We start from the raw sequence: 24497 nt of genomic DNA, 5'->3' as shown, positions 1-24497 counted from the left end.
AAACCATTGTTTGTTTTCCAAAGTAAGATTTGATTTTGGCTCCACCAATGACTTGGGTATTCAGCTACTCAAATACTCATCCCCATCACAGGTGACTATGCCATTGATAGTCAAACACTCAACAACAGTTACCTCACTATACAAGCCTGGATGGCTAAGCATGAACTCTGGATCCTCCTTGGAATCACCTGCTAAACTAAACAATTTAGACGATCAATTCACTGCCTTCAACATTGATGGTAATATAATTAAAATCTCCAAAGATGTAAGAACTTTAGGCATTTACCTAGACTCCGCTCCCTCACTAACAAGACAAACCAATACCATTGCATCATCAACTGCCTATACCTGCAAACTCATCACTGCTTGAAGACCTTTCATAACACCAGTTAATCGTATTACCTTAGCCAGAGCCTTAGTCCAATCGGAATTGGACTTCTGTAATGCTCTATATACCTAGGAACCACCCAACAGAATTTAAACAAGATGCAAGTCATTCAAAATAACGCCATCAGATCAGCTCTGAATATCTCGAGATCACATCATCTCTCGGAAATCAGGGGCAAGCTGAATTAGCTCCCCATTAAGCAAAGAATGACATTCAAAACCTTGTCTCTTACTCACAAAAGTACTGATGGATGGCCAAAAGGGGACTACATTTTCAAATACGGATATGGCCATATGAAGGTTCAATTAATAGTTTGGGGAATAAGCCTTTTCTGATCAGAATAATTTCATGTGACTAAGGGTTGATATAGGGTCCTGCTCTCTTTCGGTTGACATACACCAGTATACATATAGATTATTTGATTCTGTCCATCAAGAGTTGTACTATTAATTTGGGTGACAACATGTTTAAATCAACAGAAGCAGTAGGGGAAACGTGGAGTATCAATGAGTCATAAAACTGTGTTTTAAGATCGGTCACTTAAATAAGTTGGCTTAAAAGTGGCTAATGAATTATATATAAACTAAGTGCAAAAGGAAACTTACTATTGTGAATCATGGTTCTTTTTGGGAAAAATGGTTTGTTAATAAATTGCATTTCTAAACAGAGGGTCAATAAGTGTTTAAAGATTAGAGAATACAATAAGCGTCAAAGGCTATTCAACATTGCTAATGTTTGTTCCTCTTCTTTCCTTTTCCTTCCCTCCGTCTCTCTCCCACCATCTCCCCGTTTGCATAGATTACTGTCATTAAGGTCAATAGTATATATATTGGTGAAAATAAACGTGAATTTTGTGTAAGATGTTGTGCCCTGAAGAAGACCTAGCAACCCTGATGCAGTATCCACCCATCCTCTCGCCTCCCAGGCTCTGTGCAATGCCCTTGCCTCACACTATCTCTAAAACCCAGGACATCTTGTCCACACTCTCCTCCTCTCCCGCTCCTCTCCTCTCCTCGCTGCCCCTCCTTCAGCTACCCCACTCCCTCTTTCTCCTTCTTTCCCCCCTGATGAGGTCGCTAGACAAGTCTGATCTATGAAAGCCTCATCAAAACAGGTCCATCCCCGTTCCTCTAAAACCATTAAGGACCACATCAATACCCTCGCTCCAGCCCATGCCGATTTCTGCAACCTCTCCTCTGCCTGTGGATCTTTCCCCTCCCCTCTGAAGCAGTCCCTTGTGCATCATCTCCTCAAGAAACCCACAGCTGATACTTCTTGTCAAGCTAACTATTGCCCAATTTCCATTACTCCCGTTTTGGGTAAGCTCCTGGAAAAGCTTGCCATCTCTCAGCTTAACCTTCATTCTGACTCTGTTGGCTCGCTCCATGACCACCAATCTGGCTTCAGAGCTGCCAGAAGCACGGAAACTTGTCTCCTGAGCATCCGTGAAGACCTACTCTCCAACCTTGACTCTAACATTCCCTCTGTCCTTAACCTACTTGATCTGTCCTCTGCTTTCGACACAGTCTACCATACCACCCTGCTCAATCGTCTATGTGACAACCTGGGTATCACCAATCAGGCTCTGGCCTGGCTGACCTCGCTTCTCTGATCGACCCTCCCAGGTACAACTTGGATCCTTCCTATCTTCTATCTCCCTCTCTACCTGTGGTGTTCCCCAAGGGTCTAACCTCTTGCCTGGCTTTTCAACAAATACCTGACAACTCTCGCCTACTGCATTTCCATTTTCTGCTCAAATTTCCAGTGCTATGCTGATGACACCAAACTCAATTTTAGGCTTCCTTCAGCCACCTCCTCTCCTTCCCTCATCTCTAACTGCCTAATAGCCATTCAAAAGTTGTGTGCCGCCAATGATCTTTGTTTAAATGCCAACAAGACGGAGATCCTCCTCATTGGCACACCCTCTCCATCCTTTCCCCTCACTCTCTGGCTGGCCTCCCTTGGCCCTCCTCCTGCCCATACCTGCGAGGCCAAGAACCTCGAGGTCATCTTTGACTCCACACTTTCCTTCTCTGCACACATCTCTGACGTCTCTAAAAAGTCAAACTTCTTACTGCACCTCATTAGAGGGACTCTTCCTTTCCTCTCCTTCCCTCAGACGCTCACTGTCTCCCAAGCTCTAATTCTCTCTAGGTTGGACTACTCTAAAAGCCTCTATCTAAATCTGCCTCCACACTCCGCCCTTTACAACTAATCCAGAACACGACTGCAAGACTTGTCCTTGGCCTCAAGCCCTGGGATCGTATCTCTCCAGCTCTGAAATCCCTTCATTGGCTCTCAGTGGATGAAAGGATTACATTTAAAACCCTCTGCGTTGTCCATAAGGCTTTCTGGGGCCTGCGTCCAAAATACATTCAACTATCCCTCTGAAAATACCTCCCCTCTTGAGCCCTTCGCTCCTCTACCTCTAGCTCCCTCAGGCTCAGTTTTTCAAAGAAACAAGCTGAGGGTAGATCTCTGTCTTTGGCTGGAGCCTCCCTTTGGAACTGCCACCTTGAAACTTGAGAACCATCTACGGTTCCGAAAGCTCCTCAAGACCCTCCTCTTTGCTTCTGCCTTTGCCCCGCTTGTCCCCTGCTGATCTGCTTTTCTCTCTCAGCACTGTGCACCTGGCCACCCTCTGTCCTTCAGGCCCAGGTACCTGCTCACCCTCCTGCACTGCCCCCTTACCACCCCTTGCACTGGGGCCTGTATCTGTACCCATACAGTCCCCACCTAATCTTCTTCTGCACTTATCAGATACACCCCATCTGACTAACCCCATCTGACTAACCTAGCACTTTGCCACCTTCTGGCTGCACTACCACTGTGTCACCTTTATTTAATTTATTTGACTTATTATTTATTTTGTTATCTCCTATGCTCTGCACTTTCCAATTTCTCCCCCCTCCCATGCACTTTCCCCTTTTTCACTCCCCCATGCACTTCCGCGTTCTCAATGTCACTGGGCCTAGTAAGATCATTTTTGTTTCTCCCCTGTTGCCCTCCCTTCGCCTGGTCGCACTCTGGAACACCTGTGTACGAGCGCAACATAAATAAAATATATCCAACAGGTCGAAACACATGTTGGCACATTTTGTGACTTTTCTGCACATTTTAGTGCTATAAGAATTCCAATGGACAGAGGAATGTTCAGTACTATGTAAAGCCTGTGTCTCGATACTTGTACTGGTATACTTTGCTGGTTCTCAATTCGCATTAGTTTGAATCACTAATGCCCGCAATTGTACTGGCACACATTAAATGTGGTCTACTATGAAGAGTGAAATTGTCTGCAATATTATTTTTTGTGTACAGCGCGTATTTGTGGAATTATTGTATGGTCTGTTTATTTAAGATTGGCTGGGGTAGCCTTTCAGTTCTATCTCAATCGCAGCTGTCTTCTTCAGTTCATCTTGTGTTCAAATATAAAAAGTCCATCAGATATTTGGAGTCTCAGCACACTCACAATCTATTTAGCCCGCACTCTTTTCACAAGTGTATCACCAACAGCGCACCCCAATACCTGTCCACTAGTTTAAACCTCAACATTCCAACCCGCCCAACCTGAACTGCCCAGACAAACTGCATTAAGATCCCTCAGTTCAACCTACAAAGCACAGGAGGGACCAGCTTTCCTGTCCTTGCAGCCAAAAGTTGGAACGCACTACCCATCACGCCAACATCAGAACCGTCATAGCACCTACTCAGAAAAAATAGTAAGCTCTGGCTATTTGAGCAAGATCGATGTTAATCCCATAAACATTGCCCTCCAGGTATAAACTCTCGGCTAAAAGGGTATCTGTACTTACCTATGTAATACCCAACCATTGTTAAATTATGAAACTTACCTGTGTATATGCTACCGGGCAATACTTCCTCAAGTTTAATGTATCTGTACATGTGGCATTCTAGGCAACACGTAAACTACATATCTGTACTTGTATATTTGCAACCTGACAGTCTCTTACTTAACCTATGTGTAAATGTATATATGCAACATTGTAAAAATTAAAATGCCAAATCTAACTATGCAACTTGCAAGCTAAGCGCCCAGAAGCCCCAGGGCTGGGAGCGCGTTACAAACCAATAAACTAAACTACTAACTAGTATGCCTAGTGGCCAATGGAAAACTCATGTTGTGCCAGCCCGCTCCCCCAAGTTTACCATAGCGCAACGAAGAACGTTTAGAAACAATTCAAGCCTCTCCGGGTTGTCATTTAATAGGGAGAATATTTCCGTTTCACCTCTCAAGGTGGCAGGAGTTCAAAGTTTCGAAATGGCGGAAACAAACCTGCACGAAGGTGGAGGAACCAAAGGTGAGGTAGCAATCACCACGTTACGACGTGTGTAAATTGTGCTAGAAAATGTCTCGAACCTCAAAGCAGAATAACCAAACAGAAAATTCTCTTGAGAACAAACACCCACGTTGCATACACTAGATGAATAAAGGTAGTTAACGCTCCGTCCCAGTACAAAACGATGGCCATTAAGTGCCCTCCTTCCCCCCGGGGCTTCCTTTTATTGTTGGCATTCTTCCTATATAGCTAAGCTCCCCCAAAACATATCCCGCAGCTTTTACCTCTATAGCCGGCACCGGACCCCAACAAACAGGTACACCCACACACTCTGCAAAGTATACTCTGCCACTTCCGGCGCAGTTACGTGTGCATTTCCTCGCGTGACGTCTTGAATAACAAGGAAATAAAAAACCTGATGATAGACAGCGAGGACGGTCCGGTGTTGTATTATCCTGCATCCCATGGTAGCTTGTAAGGAGGCAAGGGTTCGGCAATCTTCGAAGCCACGCTCACTTGGATGCCCCGCCCACCCACAGATGGCTACAGCCATTCAAACAGTGTAAAAATGAAAGAACATTCTGCCTGATAGCCCGCCCTCCAACAGCTCCATTCCTGGGATTGGCCAGTGATGTCTTTGTAGCTCCGCCCCTGCCCATTCCTGTCATCTGTGGGGATGTGGAATATCATAAAAAGGGTAGGCATGCAACGAAATGTTACTGCTAACAAAATGATCAGAAACGTGATGCATTTTGTTTCTTCAGTGTCACAGCCCCTCCAGACACACAATCTGCGTAATCAACCCAACACGTTTATTTTTCTTTTGCCATTGGCAGCCGAGGCTTGCTTATTCATAATGGTGACTTTACAACTGAAAGACCATCAGTCACCTTACAAATCTGTTACAGTTAAAGTGAGCAACACAATAAAGCACCCTTTTAAAATGTGTTCACACCCATAACATCTAATAGCTTGATATCCTAAAACGTAAAGTATGCTTTCATGTCCTCAGGTGCATGTTCTTAAAACCATGCATAACACCACGCTGGAGGTTTGGGACAAATCTCCAAAGCAAAGTGAGTTTTTTGAGCCTCTTTTATTGTGTGTCTTAAAGCGCTGAAAATAAAGTGAGTACATAGATATTTTGCCTTTTGCATCTTCTAGTTTTCCACTCAGCATGTGGAAAATAAAGGTACACAACATTATTTTGGTTCAACATGCTGTTATAAGTATTTAGATGTTGTCATGATGCTTTACTATGCAATTTGTGGATTTTGCAAGTAAACTCTATAGGACAGTATTATTGTTCCAAGTAAAGCGTGGAAGAAGATGGCCGTGCCCAAATTGCAGAGTGGGTTAAAATCCCTGCTTCGCTGTTTGGCGTAAGTGTGTGATCCTGGGCAAATAAAGTAATCTCACAATGGGCCTCATTACAAGTCCAGCGGTAACCCTGCCGGTGCTACTGTTAGGAAATTCAGCCAAAAGAGAGAATTCTCCCTAACTTACTGAGTCCCCCAGCAGCTTTGCTGGATTTCTGGAGTTTGTTGTTTTCCTCCTGCCAAGAGTGAGACTCTTTTCCTCCCACTCTTGGACATGAAGATGGTATTCCTTTGACTGGTAATGTGTTTTATGGGCTATGGGGTCCTTTACTCCATAGGGTCTCATGCGTTTTTCCTATGTGTGTTACACAGCACCCTCCGTGCAGTAACACAGGGGTGTCATAATGACACCCCACCATAGACTCCATACCCTAGGACTGGCTACTGTGTCCCAGAGCATGTAAAGTCACCATTGGCTTTACTAGTCCCAAATTATTAACAGAAACCAGTACAAACCATCATATTGTGGACGTACTGGTCGGGGCAATTCGATTGCCCCGGGGTCTGTTAGTCGAGGGGGCACATCTCCGTCCCCCCTGATCGAGTTTTGGCTGGTGGCAGTGGAAACTACTTTTTATATTCGACCGCAAATATTTTCCTATGGGATATGCCCATTGTTCGAGGCTACCAACTTTAATTATTTTATTCTCATTGCCTCGAAAATACCGCCGGTTTATTTAATTAATATTAATTCTCCGGTTGGTATTTTTTGCCAAGACTCAATTCTAAAATGGCATTTGTGTTCTCTTCTGTGACTCCAACCCAAGTCGAGCCCTTTGTTCCACTTTTTGGCGGGCTTCTCCACAGAAGCCTCCAAAAGTGGTGCCACTCTGTCTGGGTACCATAGGGGGTGTGGGAGGGGGGTTTAGGCACCCTGGAGTGAGTTACCGTGGTAACTCAAGTCGCACTCTTGTGTGATTGGCCCAAGTGTTGAGCCGGCCGGCTCACCACTTAGCATGTTTGAGTGACAGGTAGGCTGAGTGAATGGGGGTTTTCTGCATAAAAGCAGGGCTTTGGGGACTGGAACTTCAGAAGTCGCCACAGGACCTGAGAATCCGACAAGGGAGAAGCTGAGCCGACCTACCACGACAACACCACCGGTGGAGCCCTGCGGAACCGACTCACCACTTCCTGACGACAGAGAAGATCTCCCGGCTGGAGAGGCTTCTTCCCCTGACTGGTGGGCACAACCAGTTTACCTTTCTTTCTTCGCACCCCAGCTCGGTTTGTGGTCGAACTGCCCGTGCCAAGCACCCCGGCGACCGGATAGCCACTCACCACTGAACCGCGAATCAACGGACCGCTCCTTGTACCTGAGAAACTCCACGGTTGGTTTCTTCCCTGGCATTGCAACGGGCCCCTGTCTTCCTCCACGACGAGATCCTCTCTTCCCCCAGAGGAAGCACCGACTTGCACCCGCTACCAGGAACAACTGCCCCCGCTGGAGCGTTCTCACCACTTTAAGGTACCGTGTCCGCCAGGCCTCCCTTTCTAAAGATTGCAACAAGGTAATAATAACTCCTTAACCTTCTGGACTGGGCTGGCCGCCTTGACCCTCTAACTGGTCCCTTTTCTTTGATCCAACTTCCTTTTGAACCATTACAAGACTTTTGTGCACTGCAACCGTGTGACCTTGGACACATTTCGTTTGGATCCTCTTAAAGCGGATCCGGCCTACTAACTCTGAATTCACGGTTTTACTTTGCCTTCCTCTCTTGCTACGTTCTTGTAAAAGTGTTGGGATCTGTTTCAATTTATTCTCTGCTTTTCTCTCCCTTTTTAAAATGAATTATTAGAGTGCCATCTACGTTAAGCGCTCACCGCTGTCTGAAAATAAGTGGGGCTTTACTTAGACTTGTCTAATATTCTTTTAAGGGAGTGTATATCTTTTAGTAACCGTGTTTTTGAATTACTTACTATTAGTGCCTGTGTGTTTTTCTAGATGTGGTTTTAAATAAATAATTATCTCTCTTTTACACCAAGCCCTGGTCAGTGTTTACTTGTTCTATTGTGTGCTCTTGACCTATTGTGAATACTCTGTATACTGCCTAACTCTTCTTGAGGGAAGTCTGACTGCTCAGCCACAGCTACCAAGTGAATCTGTGTGGTACAGACTGCTACCAAGTGGGTTTACTGCCAAACACCTGTAGTCCTAAATCTTTTGCAGTGGTCCCAGAGGGAACTGCACAGGTTTCTGCCTAACAGCTATCGGCGGTTGATGCTGGACTTGCAGTATTTAGTGGCACCTGGCTTGCCGGAATCACCGGGGGATTACAACCCCAGCGTTCCATGAAATCAGGCACCGGTAAATTGTAAATCCCCATTCCCACTTGAGTCCCGTAGGACTCAATGGGAATGGGGATGACGGAAGCACCAGCACCGTTAATAACATTGCTGGTGATTCTGTGAAAGTCTGCGGGCGGGTGCCGTTCCGCCCTCTAGGTCTGACCCTGGTGGGCGGGACGACACCCACCCTCAGACTAGTAGTGTGCCGGTATGGTAACAATAGGCCCGATTCATAGATTCCAGCACAGAAGAAGCGCTGCGTGCTGAAAGGGAGCGTGCGCCAGCTGGGTGTCATGATGCCTACCTCCAAGGAGCCAGGTCCGACCCAGCAACCCCAGAGGCAGGCATCATTCCCCCCCCAGGGAAGTTCCAGCGGGCCCAAGCTGGGGCCCTTTGGACGCAGTCCTGGCGCCTTAGGCGCCAGGCTCATGTTGGACCCCAGTCCTGGCGCCTTAGGCGCCAGGCTCATAAAGCTGAACATGTGTTCAAGTGTTTTTATGTGCACTTACCTGATGCAGACCATGCTGCTATATCCAGGCCCTCTTGAGGCCTGAATGGGACTACTTTACCTGTGGGACTACTTTCCACCCGGGTGTGGTCAGGGAAGGATACATACCTGATCGGTGGAAGGATACATACCTGGAACTTCTTCCAAAGCTATTTAAACCTCACCCGAACAGCCACACGTGCTTCGCGTTGTTCTGCACCTAGCAGCTGGACGCTCACCGTGTCTGCTCCTGCTTCTGGACTTCAGCCACGCCTGTCAGCATCCTGGGACACCTGCAAAGGGGGATAAGAAGAGAATTGGTGAGGAAGAAGGCCTTACCTGCTAAACCTGCACCACGGAGACATCTCACCGACGATCCTGAAAAGGAAGACATCATTTTTAAAAGCATTTCGCTCCGATCGCTGCAGCGCTGCATTTCACTCACCTTTCTTGGGCGCCTCCATCTTCAGCAGCGATCATCCGGATCCGCAGCCACTTCCCAGAGCCTAGAGAGAAAAAGACAAGAACACAAGGTGAGAGAAGGAAGGGAATAGGAAAAGCTCAGTTTCCTTCTAAGACTTGCCTGTTGGGTCATTCCCATTTCATTTCGGGTCTTGCTGCTTCCAGGCATTTTCCGGACCCTGGCCCCTATGGGGAAAAAGACAAAGACATTAGATGAGCGAATGCAAAAACATTACCTGAGCGCTCATCTAGGACTTACCAGATCTTTACTGGAACTGCACTTTTCACTTCGGGTCGGCGCCATATCTCCGGCATTCCGAACCCCGCCCCTACGGGGAAAAGACATCAACATTAGCGCTTTGTTGCAAGAAGTCTCCAAAGGAATCTTCTTTCATCACCTGAAAAAGACAATGAACATTATTATTAAAAGCTTGAACTTTTGAACTTGCAACAGAACTTTTACAGCGCCTTACCAGTATAATCAAGCTTACCTGAACTCCCATCCAACCTCAATCCAGTGAAGTAACTGGGTTCAACGCGCCCCTGCGTCAGAAGCAGGATGGAGAGCTCGTCCTTTCAGACCCTAAGGTGAGACTTCACGGGGGATCGTGGAAGGGTATCGAGGAGGGTTGGAAGGAAGTGGGAGGCTCGAGCATTATTCCGCCAGATTGTAATACTCCCTTTTCACGTACAGGAGGATATTCCTGCGAGCCAGATTAGCCAGAGTAGAGGGGCCCGTCCTATCCATCTTCAGAGCCCTGCGCTTCACCATTGAAGAGGCATCAGCACTCGAAACCAGGCCAGCGCCCCCGTGGGAATCAGGTGAGCGTGACAGAACGCGAAGCCTACCCACAATTTCCCACCCGGGCGCTATGGAGACTTCCGAGACTGACCAGCTGGCCCAGCTTTTGGGGGAATTACGGGCAGAGGTGCACTCAGCCCGCCAGGAGACTAACACTCTCAAAAGAGAACTGATCCTATCCAAGGAAAGAACAGATGACCTGGCCAAAAGGTTATTGCAGGCCCAGGCAGGGCACATTCCTTTACCGAATTCCGGTGGTACTTCCACATCAATGGGTTTGAATAACCCGGTACAAATCAATCTACCTGGACACATGCCTTTGGCCCCGCCTGAACGTTTTGCGGGGGATCCCAAGAAATATGCCGTCTTTATGAACCAATGTCGTTTACACTTTCTATGCAGACCCGGGGCCTTCCCTAACGACCCGACCAAGGTAGCCTTTATACTATCTTACCTCAGTGGCAGTGCTGCCGATTGGTCTATTCCATTGGTAAATCAGGATGATCCCATTCTCCAGGATTTTCAGAGCTTCCTGGCCAGCATGGAAAGATTGTTTGCCCGACACTCTCAAGGACAGGCCCTTGATAACGAACTGCTATCCTTACGACAAGGTAATCAGGATCTCCTGTCCTACATTGCCACCTTTAATAGACTGGTTGTGGAAACTGGATGGCCAGAAAATAAAAGGATCACATTGTTTCATCGAGGCCTGCGCGGAGAGCTTTAAGATGTTCTAGCTCAGATAGTAAATCCACCCCAGGTCTGCGCAGACTACATAGACTTTGTGGTTCAACTTGATCACAGACTTCAAAATAGAAAAGCAGATCGGTTCAAGTACGAAACTCGAGTACCGATCAAAACCCACGCTAACTCCAAGAGCGCCGATGTATCCGAACCTTTGCAAATCGGCGGTGTTAAAGGACCATTAACGCAGAAGGAACGAGAGAGAAGGCGGCAAATGCAACTTTGTCTGTATTGCGGGGCTTCCGGTCACTTTCTTTCGAAATTGTCCGGTTAAACCACCTAAGAAGGTGGTTGGAGCCACTGATAATGATTTATTGACACCTGATTCGGGAAACGACCTAGCCCAACAAGCGTAGGGGTCCGCTTGCCGAGCTTGAAAACAAACTCTTTGACCTCGCATTTTGTCATGCCAATGGTGCTCGTGGACCCAAAACAGCCTCAGCAGTTGCATGCTATAAAATCATATATCGACAGTGGAGCTATTGGAAATTACGTAGACCGTGAATTGGCTTCCGGGATTAAGCTCCCTCTCCGCCCGAAAGTAACCCAAGGTGTCATTACTACAGTAGATGGAACCGAAATAGCCTGAGGGCCTGTAACGCATTCCACTGTTGAATTGACACTGGTGGGTCAGGATGGACATCGGGAAGCAATCGTGTTTGATCTGATCAAGGCCCCACAATTTCAAGTAATTCTTGGAATTCCTTGGTTAGAAACACATAATCCAAGAATAGACTGGAGAGCAAAGAAGATAAGTTTTCCTGATTGTGAACCAACTTGTTATCCAAGAAATCCAGCTATGGGTTTAGCCTCAGCGACTTCTACCTCTGTACAGCTACCGTCAGAATACCACGAATTCCGAGACGTTTTTCAGAAAGAACAGGCTAACACGTTACCTCCCCATCGATCTTATGATTGCCAAATCGATCTGGTACCCAATGCTCAACTACCTTGTAGTAGGATTTATGCTCTTACGGAACCTGAGAACCTGCATTTGCATCAGTATTTAGATCAGTACCTAGCCAATGGTTTTATTCGCCCGTCCAAGTCTCCTGTCTCTTCAGCTTTGTTCTTCGTGCCGAAAAAAAGAGGGCGACCTTAGAACATGTATAGACTATCGCGCCCTAAACCAAATAACGATTAAGAATCGTTATCCTCTGCCCCTGATCCCTGAGCTTATCGACCAGGTGAAAGACGCTAGTGTGTACACCAAGTTAGATCTCTGAGGAGCTTATCACCTGGTGCGTATAAAAGGCGGCGACGAATGGAAGACTGCATTCCGCACCAAATTTGGGCTCTTCGAATATCAGGTGATGCCCTTCGGTTTGTGCAATGCACCTGCCGCCTTTCAGTACTTTATGAATGATGTTTTTTGGGAACTTATTGATGTCTGTGTCATTGTTTATATTGACGACATCCTGGTGTACTCTTCTTCAGAAGCCGATCACAGAAAACATGTTAGGGCAGTTCTTGAGAAATTGCGCCAGCACAAACTATTTGCCAAGCTCGAAAAATGCGTTTTTCATACCACAGAAGTTGAGTTTCTCGGATTCATCCTGACACCTCAAGGAGTCCGAATGGACTCGCAAAAGGTGGACGCCATCCTCAAATGGCCATCTCCTAGCTCGCTGAAGGGAGTTCAGAGCATGCTTGGCTTTGCCAATTTCTATCGAAGATTCATCCCGGAATTTTCCCGAACAGTCCAACCCATCACAGCTCTCCTAAAGAAAAATAAACGCTTCGAATGGACTCTTGAGGCCGAACAAGCCTTTCAGGACCTGAAAACCAAATTCACCTCTGCACCTGTATTGAGGCACCCACACCCAGATCTCCCTTACATTGTGGAAACCGACGCATCCAGTTCGGCCATGGGAGCTGTCCTGTCGCAAAGAGACTCAGAAACTAACCAACTACACCCTGTGGCCTTTTGGTCCAGAAAATTCTCTCCTCCTGAATTCAACTACGCAATTACCGACAAAGAGTTACTGGCTATTAAATCTGCTTTCCAGGCTTGGTGTCACTACCTTCTCGGGGCAAGACACACCATCACCGTAATTACGGACCACAGAAATTTGCAGTATTTAAAGACGGCTAGAGCTCAATCTTCACGACAACTCCGATGGGCTCTATTCTTTGCGGAATTTGATTTTGTAATTACCTATCGCCCTGGCTGCAAGAATGGTAAAGCAGACGCCTTATCCCGGATTGGCATGGAAGAACCCAATTCGAGTTTAGAACCTGTGCCAATCATACCTGAACAAAGAATCTTAGGCTTAACTTCATTGCAAACTATTGAGGATATCCAAACGCAAGTAAAACAACTTCTAGACTCTTCAGCCTTACTGGAATGGAGTCAAAAGGGTCCTCATTACACCGTTAAGGATGATTTACCCTACTTCCAGGAGCGGTTGTTTCTGCCAAGTAAAGAATTGCAGGAACTTGTTATTGCCCATCATCATGAATCATTAATGGAAGGACACCCTGGTATCGCTAAAACGGAGGAAAAAAATCAAACGCCACTTCTGGTGGCCTTCTTGGAGAAAAGACAAAGTCTTTTGTGTTGTCTTGCGGAATTTGCGCCCAAAACAAGGGTCAAAAGAAAAGGCCAGCCGGCCTACTTCAACCCTTGGATATTCCACCGGCACCATGGCACACCTTGTCAATGGACTTTATAACTGACCTGCCTCCTTGTGGTGGTTACAACACTATCCTTGTAATTGTGGATCTATTCTCCAAAATGGCCAACTTTATCCCTTTAAAAGGGTTGCCTTCAGCTTCCACCTTGGCCAAGGAATTTCTGGAGAATATAGTTCGCATACATGGTTTCCCTTCCATATTAGTCTCGGATCGTGGAAGTCAATTTATCTCCCATTTTTGGAAGAAGTGTTGTCAACTAGCACAAATAGATGTGCAGTTAGCCACCAGCCACCACCCCCAGACCGACGGACAAACCGAGAGAACCAATCAGACTCTCAAGCAATATCTTCGGTGCATGTTACACCAATCCGAGTTGAATTGGAAAGACATCCTTTGGATCGCAGAATATGCATACAACAATTCAGTGCATTCTGGAACCGGACAAACTCCTTTTTATACTTTGTATGGTCACCATCCTCGGACCTCTGACCTAGATCCACCTCTGACCCTGGAAATGCCCGCAGTAAATCATCTGCATTCCACAATAACTCGAACCTTCAAAGAAGCTGCAACTCATTTACAGCAAGCCAAGAAAAAGTATAAAGAAAACGCTGATTTGCACCGAAGTAAAACTCCTCCTTACCAAGTAGGAGACCAGGTATGGCTAGCAACTAAACATTTACCCCTCAAGGGCCCACAAACCTTCAATCCCAGATTCATAGGACCTTATCCCATCAAAGCTATAATCAACCCAGTGGCCTTTAAACTGGATTTACCGTCCAACATGCGTATTCATCCAGTTTTTCATGCGTCACTTTTGAAGCCAGTACAACCAGGAACCCGACTGTCCAAGCCTCCAGACCCAGTTCAAATTGAAGGGGAATTAGAATTCGAAGTGAAAGACATTTTAGACTCCAAGGTGTTAAAGTCGAAACTCTTCTATCTTGTTGACTGGAAGGGATATGGACCTCAGGAGAGATCGTGGGAGCCTAGTAACCATGTTCACGCACCTCCATTAATACAAAGGTTCCACCGGAGATTTCCGAACAAGCCAAAACCCCCGGAGGGAACAACCTTGGGAGGGGCCTTGAGGGGGGTACTGTCATGATGCCTACCTCCAAGGAGCCAGGTCCGACCCAGCAACCCCAGAGGCAGGCATCATTCCCCCCCCCCCCCCCCCCCCAGGGAAGTTCCAGCGGGCCCAAGCTGGGGCCCTTTGGATGCAGTCCTGGCGCCTTAGGCGCCAGGCTCATGTTGGACCCCAGTCCTGGCGCCTTAGGCGCCAGGCTCATAAAGCTGAACATGTGTTCAAGTGTTTTTATGTGCACTTACCTGATGCAGACCATGCTGCTACATCCAGGCCCTCTTGAGGCCTGAATGGGACTACTTTACCTGTGGGACTACTTTCCACCCGGGTGTGGTCAGGGAAGGATACATACCTGATCGGTGGAAGGATACATACCTGGAACTTCTTCCAAAGCTATTTAAACCCCACCCGAACAGCCACACGTGCTTCGCGTTGTTCTGCACCTAGCAGCTGGACGCTCACCGTGTCTGCTCCTGCTTCTGGACTTCAGCCACGCCTGTCAGCATCCTGGGACACCTGCAAAGGGGGATAAGAAGAGAATTGGAGAGGAAGAAGGCCTTACCTGCTAAACCTGCACCACGGAGACATCTCACCGACGATCCTGAAAAGGAAGACATCATTTTTAAAAGCATTTCGCTCCGATCGCTGCAGCGCTGCATTTCACTCACCTTTCTTGGGCGCCTCCATCTTCAGCAGCGATCATCCGGATCCGCAGCCACTTCCCAGAGCCTAGAGAGAAAAAGACAAGAACACAAGGTGAGAGAAGGAAGGGAATAGGAAAAGCTCAGTTTCCTTCTAAGACTTGCCTGTTGGGTCATTCCCATTTCATTTCGGGTCTTGCTGCTTCCAGGCATTTTCCGGACCCCGGCCCCTATGGGGAAAAGACATCAACATTAGCGCTTTGTTGCAAGAAGTCTCCAAAGGAATCTTCTTTAATCACCTGAAAAAGACAATGAACATTATTATTAAAAGCTTGAACTTTTGAACTTGCAACAGAACCTTTACAGCGCCTTACCAGTATAATCAAGCTTACCTGAACTCCCATCCAACCTCAATCCAGTGAAGTAACTGGGTTCAACGCGCCCCTGCGTCAGAAGCAGGATGGAGAGCTCGTCCTTTCAGACCCTAAGGTAAGACTTCACGGGGGATCGTGGAAGGGTATCGAGGAGGGTTGGAAGGAAGTGGGAGGCTCGAGCATTATTCCGCCAGATTGTAATACTCCCTTTTCACATACAGGAGGATATTCCTGCGAGCCAGATTAGCCAGAGTAGAGGGGCCCGTCCTATCTATCTTCAGAGCCCTGCGCTTCACCATTGAAGAGGCATCAGCACTCGAAACCAGGCCAGCGCCCCCGTGGGAATCAGGTGAGCGTGACACTGGGGCACAAAGCAGCATCTGCGCGCCACACGTATTCATGGATTTCCCGATCCATTACCAGCCGTGGCGCAGTGAACATCCATCTGTGCCAGTAACACCCCCAACACCGCCCCTTGCGCAGGAAAAAGCAAGTGAAATGGCCAATATGGCGCAAGGCACCACGCCATCCGTGGGCCAGCACACAGCCCCCCTCCATTGTAATCGCGTAAAAAAAATCAGAGCGTACCCAGCTTGCGCCAGGCAAATCGCGTGAAAAGGCCCTCACGTACCCCTGCGAAATTGCATACCCACTCGCGCCAGCCAAAACGTGTGAAAATACCCTCACGTACCCCCATAAAAATTGCCTACTCCACTCGCACAAGCCAAATCGTGTGAAAAGGCCATCGCCTACCCCATGAAATTGCCTACCCCGCTCGCGCCAGCCAAATCGCATGAAAAGGCCCTTGTGTACCCCGCTCGCGTCAGCCAAATCGCATGAAAAGCCCTCACGTACACCCGCGAAATTGCGTACCCTGCTAGCGCCAGCCAAATCGCATGAAAAGGGCCACGCATGCTGCCATCAGCTGAGAACACACCGCGCAGTCAGCCCACACCACAAGGGACCCCGCCATAATCAGTGACCACACCCGCAGGTAGCCCACACCACAAGGGAGCCCCCATCACTCGTGACCATACCCGCAGGCAGCCCACACCACAAGGGACCCCCATCACCCGTGACCATACCCCACAGGCAGCCCACCCATGACCATACCCACAGGCAGCCCACACCATAAGAGACCCCCCCCATCACCCGTGACCATACCCGCAGGCAGCCCACACCACAAGGTACCCCACCATCACCCATTACCATACCCGCAGGCAGCCCACGCCACAAGGGACCCCACAATCACCCCTGACCATACCCACAGGCAGCCCACACCGCAAGGGATCCCCCCCATCACCTGTGACCATACCCGCAGGCAGCCCACACTTCAAGGGACCCCACCATCACCGTGACCATACCCGCAGGCAGCCCACACTTCAAGGGATCCCACCATCACCCGTGACCATACCCCGCAGGCAGCCAACCATGACCATACCCACAGACAGCCCACACCATAAGAGACCCCCCCCAATCACCTGTGACCATACCCGCAGGCAGCCTACACCACAAGGGACCCCCACCATCCCCCCTGACCATACCCGCAGGCAACCCACACCACAAGGGACCCCACCATCAACCATGATCAGCCCACACCACAAGGGACACCACCATCACCCCTGACCATACCCGCAGGCATACCTCATAGGCAGCCCACACCAAAAGGGACCCCCCAATCACCCCTGAACCTTGCGTACATCCACGAAATTGCGTAACGCGCTCGCACCAGCAAAATCACGTGAAAAGGGCTGCGCGTGCTGCCATCAGCCAAGAACACACCCCACAGGCAGGCCACACCACAAGGGACCCCCCCAATCACCCGTAACCATACCTGCAGTCAGCCCACACCACATGGGACCCCCCCCAATCACCTGTGACCATAGCCCGCAGGCAGGCCCCTGGCTCATGTCCCCCCCATCCCCACCAGTAACGGCAACCTGCAGGCAGGCCCCGACTCATGTCCCCCCATCCCCACCAAAGACGGCAACCTGCAGGCAGGCCCTGACTCATGCCCCCCACATCTGTACACCATACAATCATTTAGCAAATGTCCACCAAAATGCCACCACACGCTGCCCCCCGCCCTCCACAGTGCAACTCAACACCCATCCATTGGTCCTACTCCCCAGTACATGCCCCATGGCATGTGTATCACAAATACACACATGCATGTTTGCTAACAGATGACCAACATTGCTCAACAGCAGGGACACGTAACAGAAGCAAATGTAGAGTGACACATGCACCATACTATTGAGAGCAGACACCACTTTGATTGTAAGGAATAAACATGTATTAAGTACCAAAAAAATCACACCAACTGAAAGCTAACCATGAACATGATAATGAATCGAATGCAAATGAAAATGAAATTTGAAACAAAAAGAAATGTGTTATTAAAAAAGTTGAAACTCCAAAAAGTGGCCCATGTCCAATGATTGTCTTCCAATTGCAATTAAAACAAGTCCAACTATGTACAAGACTGAAGGGTCCATGATCCCTAAATCCAAATATACATACTAAAAAACACTAAAAAACTATTCACAAGATGTGGCGCAAAGTCCATGAACTCCAAATCATTAAAAAAATAAAGGAAACCTACCAGTAAATAACTATTTACAAAGGCAGCGGGCTAGTCCTATGACTCACCATTTCCCCAAGTGTTCCGGCAAGGGCATCATCGAACTCTACGTCTATTTCCCAGAAGCGGGCCTGTGCTTTACCGTCGAGGGCCCGCAGGGACTCCTCCGTGCTCCGCTCAAACTCCCTGCGAGTCTCCTCGACGAACTCCACCCGCCTCTCTGCCCGACGCAGGGTGTTCGCTGCCGTGGCCATGGTGAGTCATGCCCCAGCTGCCGCTCTGCCCCGATTTGCTGGCCAATTTGCTACAACACGGAAGACATCCTTGTTCCAAGGTCCATGTTACCCTCCTGCCCGATACCTTCCCCTGTGATGTTGAGGGCCTCGAGTCCTGTCGCCTTCTACATCGAGCATGCTACTGCCGATAAGCCCTGTGCCTGCGCCTCAGAGACTGCCTCCGGGATGATGACAACCCCGGGGGCAGTCGTGCTTGTGCCCTGCTGCAAGGTGGCTGCACTACCTCCATTACCACTGGTCCTGTTGCTGGGGTGACCACCTCTGCTGATCCTCCGACTCCCGACTGTGGCAGGGATGTGGTCTCCACCAGACTGGCTGCCGTGGTTGGGACAGGTCCACAGGGGGGCCCTGGTGTTAGGGGGTCCTGGTGTTATCTGAGCCAGAAGACGGCAGGGAGTACGACGGGCGCAAAGTGGAGGAGGGAGGTGGCATGAGTGGCCAGCACACGTAGTAAACCCGCGACAACGAGCAGAGCTAGCCAGTTCATGAGGCTACAGACCTCTTCGTGATGACGTGCAAGCCCCCAATTGGAAGCCAGCACCTCAACCCGAAATGGGCCTGTCGGCCTCGCGATCCTGGCTAGCATGGGCTCCACCCTGTCACAAATTGCCTCATCCAAAGGTAGTGGAAGATCCGTTGACGTGGATACATCCGCTACCTACGGACGAGTCTGGCCTGAGGCATGCCCGCAGGTGCATACTGATGCAGGTGCAGTTTCAGGGACAGGATTAGGCACAGGCCCCTCCACAGTGATCTGAACTGCCTCCTGCCCCTGACCCTGGACTGCATCAGTTGCACCTACCTCATCACCCCGCCAGGCCCCATGTGCTGGGCTGATGTGGCCTCCTCCTCCTCCTCCTCCTCGTCCACCACCAACCTGGCTGACTCCCCACCGTCTTCCGCATCGGATTGCCCCAGTGGGGGCTCACCTGTCCCTCCCGCTGCAGAGGAGCCCACAACCAACTTCACCTTCTTGGGCCTCCCCTCAGCAGCTGCGGCCGATGAGTCTGATGCGGCACCATCGTCCTCACTCCTGGTCGTTGGTCCCTGGTGGAGGCATCCCTGCCGCGGGGCTCTACAGCGCCACCTCCGCCCTCTTCCTCTGTTGTTGCTGTGGATAGGGAGACATTGAACACAAGCATCAGTGTACCGAACAAATGTCTGCTTGGAACAAAGCAAATGCACATGAGTGGCACGGTCAAACGTCACCACCATCACCCCCACCCCCAACACACAGGTCAGTGCAAGCAACACACATGCACAATCATGCATGCCATGTGCAACAAACATTCACATCCATGTACAAGGCACTGCGAGCACATCAGAGGAGGGGCTGAACCACACATGCATCATGGTACATACACATCACCTTACAGTCATGCATCAGGCCATGTAGACCTCCCGTCACAGTGCACATGGGGACGATTGGGCCGCATGAGTCAATCACACATTGAGATGCTCATGTGTCATACATCCATGGGGTTGGCCAGTCACACACTCAATACTCAGACACAAACACATGTACACCATGCATGTCCATGATGGTGACATTAGCACCCATGTGTCACACCTCTCGCATGCCCCAGTCCAGACACAGGTATGCAAACATGTGCACCTTGTTACATGCCGGTGCGCATCACGCATTGCAACACAGATACCATTGAAGTGGGTCATGCTTGAATGGACTCACATGCAGCCCTGTCAGGGACATGCACACAGACATCTGTACAGGAGGCATGCCAGACATGAGGCCAAGGTGCACACTCCAGCCACACGTCAACATACACATGCACTATGGTGGACAAGAACACATGAACACTTACCAGTCGACTCTAGACGGAGCACCAAATCCAAGATCTGGGCATGCAGCGCTGGGTCGATGCACTCCAGGACCCGCATCTCATTGGTGGACAACCGGCCCCGGCGCCTCGCTCCATCATCAGCAGCCTTGAGGGGGCGCTAGGCCTTGTTGAGGGTCCTGGACCTGAAGTCTTCCCAGCGCTTACGGACATGTCGGTAGTCACGGGGTGCCAACCCCTCTGCGTAGATGGCATCCACGATGTCCCTCCAGATCTTACTCCGTCCTTCCTTGTCGACGCGGGATGGTCCGATGAAGAGGGCATCATAATGCCCCAGGACTTGCTCCACCAGGATGCCAACTTCTCTGGAAGAGAAGCTGACAGCCCTCTGCCTCTCTGCCGGGGGGTTGCCACTTGCCTCAGATGGAGATGGGTCAGACATGGCAACCCTCGAGACAGGAGTGGGGGGGGGCAGGTGGTCCTGGGGCTGGGCTGTGGAGCGATGGAATGGAAGTCAGGAGTCTTCAGGGTCAGCAGAGGTGGTCACAGCAACAGGATCACTAGCAATGGCTTCAGAGCAGGCACCAAAATGCAGGGCATGTGAGTAGCAGGCACACAGAGTGGGCTGGCAGCAGCAGATGGCTCTAGGAGGCAGTTCGGGGCAGTTGGAGGCAGGTAAATGGCCTTGTGGGCAGGAGCGTGGGTCTTCCGTGTGCTTTCGCATGGCCAGCCGGATGCAGAGTGACTCAGCACGTGCGGAAGCAGCGCATTAGCGTGTAATCTGAGGAAAGGTCCTAAGCGCGTAGTTATGTGATGTGTGCTGGACATTGGGCGTTGCCGTTCAGTACGAGTTAAAGGTCCACGTAGGACAACAGTGCACTGTACGTGCTTTTCGTGGAGACCGACGCATGAAATTCTTCTTTTTGTGGGTTCACACGCGAATTGATCACTACTGTGGAAGTGCGTACTTCTTGTTTTGGGGGAAGAGTTGCCTACGCACACATGCGCGTGTGTTTTTCTTCATTTTTCCATGCAGACGGTGAGTCGCGCATGCATTTTTCCCACTGTGGTTGCCCATGTGTGTCGCGTGCCCCATTTTCGAGGTCACAATAGCCTACGTGTTCCCCGCATATGCATTTTTTATTTCCTGGGTGCCACAGCGTACTGCGGGATGTTTTTTCATCTCCCGTGGGGTCGCATGCACATTTGTTTTTGTTTTTGGGGTGCCTTAGAGTTGCGTGACCCATTATTTTCCCCCAATGGTCACATACAGCCTTGCAGGAACACAGGGGTACGTTTTCCATCACGGACCCTGCCCCCTTCACCCCAATTGCCCAGGACAATTGTTGTCTGCACCTCCTATTGCGCTAGTACATCAGTGCCATGACTGGGAGGGCAACAAGTGGTAAAGGAGGCAAAGCTGGACGACCTCCCAGAGGTGGCCGTGGTGGGGGACGTGGCCAAGGTGGACAACGTGTCCAGGGTGGTCCACGAGGGCAGGGTGTCCAGGCATGTGCAGGGTCAGCTATGCCCCCCCTCACAAACAGGTCAGGAAGATGCAGCTGCTGATGCCATCCACAGCACCCGTCAGACCCAACAAGCAGTGCCATCTGCTGTCACGGGCAGGCAGGTGTGGAAGCTGCAGGAGAAGCTGCAGCTGACACCACCCCGGCTCAGGGTCAGCCAGCCCTGACTGGATTGCTCCGGGAACAGGCACAGGATGACTCACAGGCCGATTTCCGTGTCGGGAAGGCCAAGGCACGTGTGGTGAAGGTTGCTGTCACCAAGTCATGTGGCTCTGTGGCAGCAATCATCTGCTGCCCCGAGTAGCCAGGGTGTGGAAGCTGCAGGGGCAGCTGCAGCTGATACCACCCCGGCTCTGAGTCACCCAGCCAAGACTGTGCTGGTCCTGGCCCTTGGCACCGAGGTAGGTGTGGCGCAGGGTCCTGGCAACAGCACCCAGCTGCCAATACCTGCAGTTCAACCTTCGGTCCTCGTGTCATTGCCTGCTTCCATTTGCCAGTCCACCTGCGCTTCAGCCCCTACTTACCAGAGCGGCACAAGCCACTCAGGGTCCGCACCAGCTCCCAAGAGGAAGAAGCGTGCTCCAGCAAAACAGGCTGGGATCCCAGACACGGCTCAGCCCTCAAACACGTCAAGAAAGCAAAGTTTCTGTAATGCGGAACTGGACGCGCCTGTGGACTACGTGTTTGAACACAGCCGCGACATGCTGGTGATGGCAGGGAGCAAACATACGCCTGCTCAGCGTGTTGCTTGAGACTTTTTGTGTAACTTTCTTACACTTGGGAAAGGGAAACTAAAAGAAGGCTGAGAGCTGGAAAAAGCTCAGACTTTGAGCGAAGCACTGTTTATTCTGTTAGTAACATCCCTACACATTGGTTTGTTTTAGTTGTGAGGGCAAGAATAGGTTTTGGACACAGACTGACTTAAGTTAAAAACTCTTTGACTGAGACTTTCCTTAGTTTTGTTCAGGTAGGGAAATCCCACCTTACTATAGGACAAGTTAGGGTTACAACCATCCTGATATTCAAGTGAATAAATATCTTTTGTATGAACTTTAAGTCTGTTGTCTGTGTCTTGCTTCATGGTGCCCTCACAGTACATATTAGACACACCCACTGACCTTGCTCTGTGTAGCCCATGTGATAGGCACAAAGCAGACAGAATCACTAACAATCATCACTAACAATGTGATAGCTCAGTGTATAACATGCGACAGAGCAGACAGACTCACTGATACATGATGCACTGGTTCTGTGTATCACCTGTTCTAGGCACATAACAGACAGACTTACTTGCTGATGTGGTATGCTATTGTAATAATGTGCGATTGGCACATAGCCGACAGACTCATTGATGTGATGGTTCTGTGTATAACATGTGACAGGTGCAGAGCAGCCATACTTGCAGACCTGTGATGTCTCTGTGTATCTCCCATAATAGACACACAGACTCAAGCGTGGTGTATCACCTGTGACGGGCACATAGCAGACATACACTATTCTATGTGCTGACCCTGTGTGTCACCTGTGATAGGCACATTGGTGACAGGCTCACTAACATGTGATGGATCTGTGTATAATGTGTGCATACAGTAAGGGCACGGAAGCAAGACTCTAACATAGAGGGGTCATTGTGGTGGTTATAGACTTTTATTGAAGTGCAAAAAGGAAAAGAAAACCCTATCTTGCTCTACTCCAAGAGGGGTTTCCCTGCCTCAACTGAAATACTAATGTCACAATGTTCAAAGTAAACGTCCCAATGTCAAAATCCTACTCTGTACCCCACATTCTAAGTTTAAACTAAATGAAAGTGGGTATTTTCTTGCCCAGGGAGAATGACTCCCTTCCCCGGGGCAAAAGACAGTTCTGTAATAGTCCAATCATGAACTATTGGGGAATGCCTCACCTCCCCGGCTTAGTTCAAGTCCTTCCTCTCTGACATCTTTTTCTCTACCTGTGGTGTCCCCCAGGGATCTAACCTCTCTCCCTGGCTGTTCAACCAGTATCTGGCACTTCTCGTCCACCGCATCGCCGCTCTCTGCCCCAACTTTCAGTGCTATGCGGATGATACCCAGCTCATTTTCAGGCTACCCTCGGCCTCCTCTTCTCCTTCCCTCATCTCTGACTGTCTTTCTGCTATCCAGGAATGATGTGCCGCCAACGACCTCTGCCTTAATGCCAGTAAGACTGAGATTTTACTCATCGGCACACCTACTCCCTCCTTCCCTGCAGCTCTCTGGCCGGCCTCTCTAGGCCCTCTTCCTGCTCCTACCTGCAAGGCAAAAAACCTTGGGGTCATCTTCGACTCCACACTCTCTTTCTCTCCCCACATATCCGACGTCTCTAAGAAGTCGCACTACCAGCTACACCTTACCTTGGAAGCTCACTGTCTCTAGAGCCCTGGTTCTCTCGAAGTTGGACTACTGTAACAGCCTCTATCTAAATCAGCCCGCCTCTACTCTCTGCCCTTTGCAACTCATCCAGAACAGGACTGCAAGACTTGTCCTTGGCCTCAAGCCAGGGACTGCATCTCTCCGGGACTGAAATCACTACACTGGCTCCCAGTGACTGCGAGGATCAAGTTCAAAACCCTCTGCATTGTCCACAAGGCCGTCTGGGGCCTTGGGCCAAAATACCTTCACTTCTCTCTTCCTAAATATCTTCCTTCTCGAGCTCTTCGCTCATCCGACTCCAACTCCCACAGGGTCAG

General features: G+C 49.6%; 1 protein-coding gene across 10 annotated transcripts in view; it reads right to left on the bottom strand.

Annotated features, from left to right (window-relative positions):
• Positions 1 to 24497, bottom strand: part of GSKIP (GSK3B interacting protein) — a 480402-nt gene that overhangs the window by 415647 nt on the left and 40258 nt on the right. For 3 of the 10 annotated variants that reach the window (XM_069637708.1, XM_069637712.1, XM_069637705.1), the window contains exon 1: positions 4971 to 5098. The exons of 2 other annotated variants lie outside the window; for them this stretch is intronic. Coding sequence is in view for 2 of the 8 variants with exons in the window: in XM_069637704.1 (XP_069493805.1) it covers positions 4971 to 5147 (177 nt within the window). In the remaining 6 variants the exon portion in view is untranslated. Of the gene's footprint in view, positions 1 to 4970; positions 5156 to 24497 lie in introns of those variants that run through there. 5 more of the 10 variants (XM_069637716.1, XM_069637707.1, XM_069637711.1 and 2 more) reach the window with 3 other exon arrangements.

The sequence above is a fragment of the Ambystoma mexicanum genome, chromosome 14 (assembly GCF_040938575.1).
Source record: "Ambystoma mexicanum isolate Mex_15411 chromosome 14, UKY_AmexF1_1, whole genome shotgun sequence".
NCBI classification, from domain to species: Eukaryota; Metazoa; Chordata; class Amphibia; order Caudata; family Ambystomatidae; genus Ambystoma; species Ambystoma mexicanum.
The sequence above is the reverse complement of the archived record's forward strand: the minus strand, read 5'-3'. Positions and strand labels throughout refer to the sequence as shown.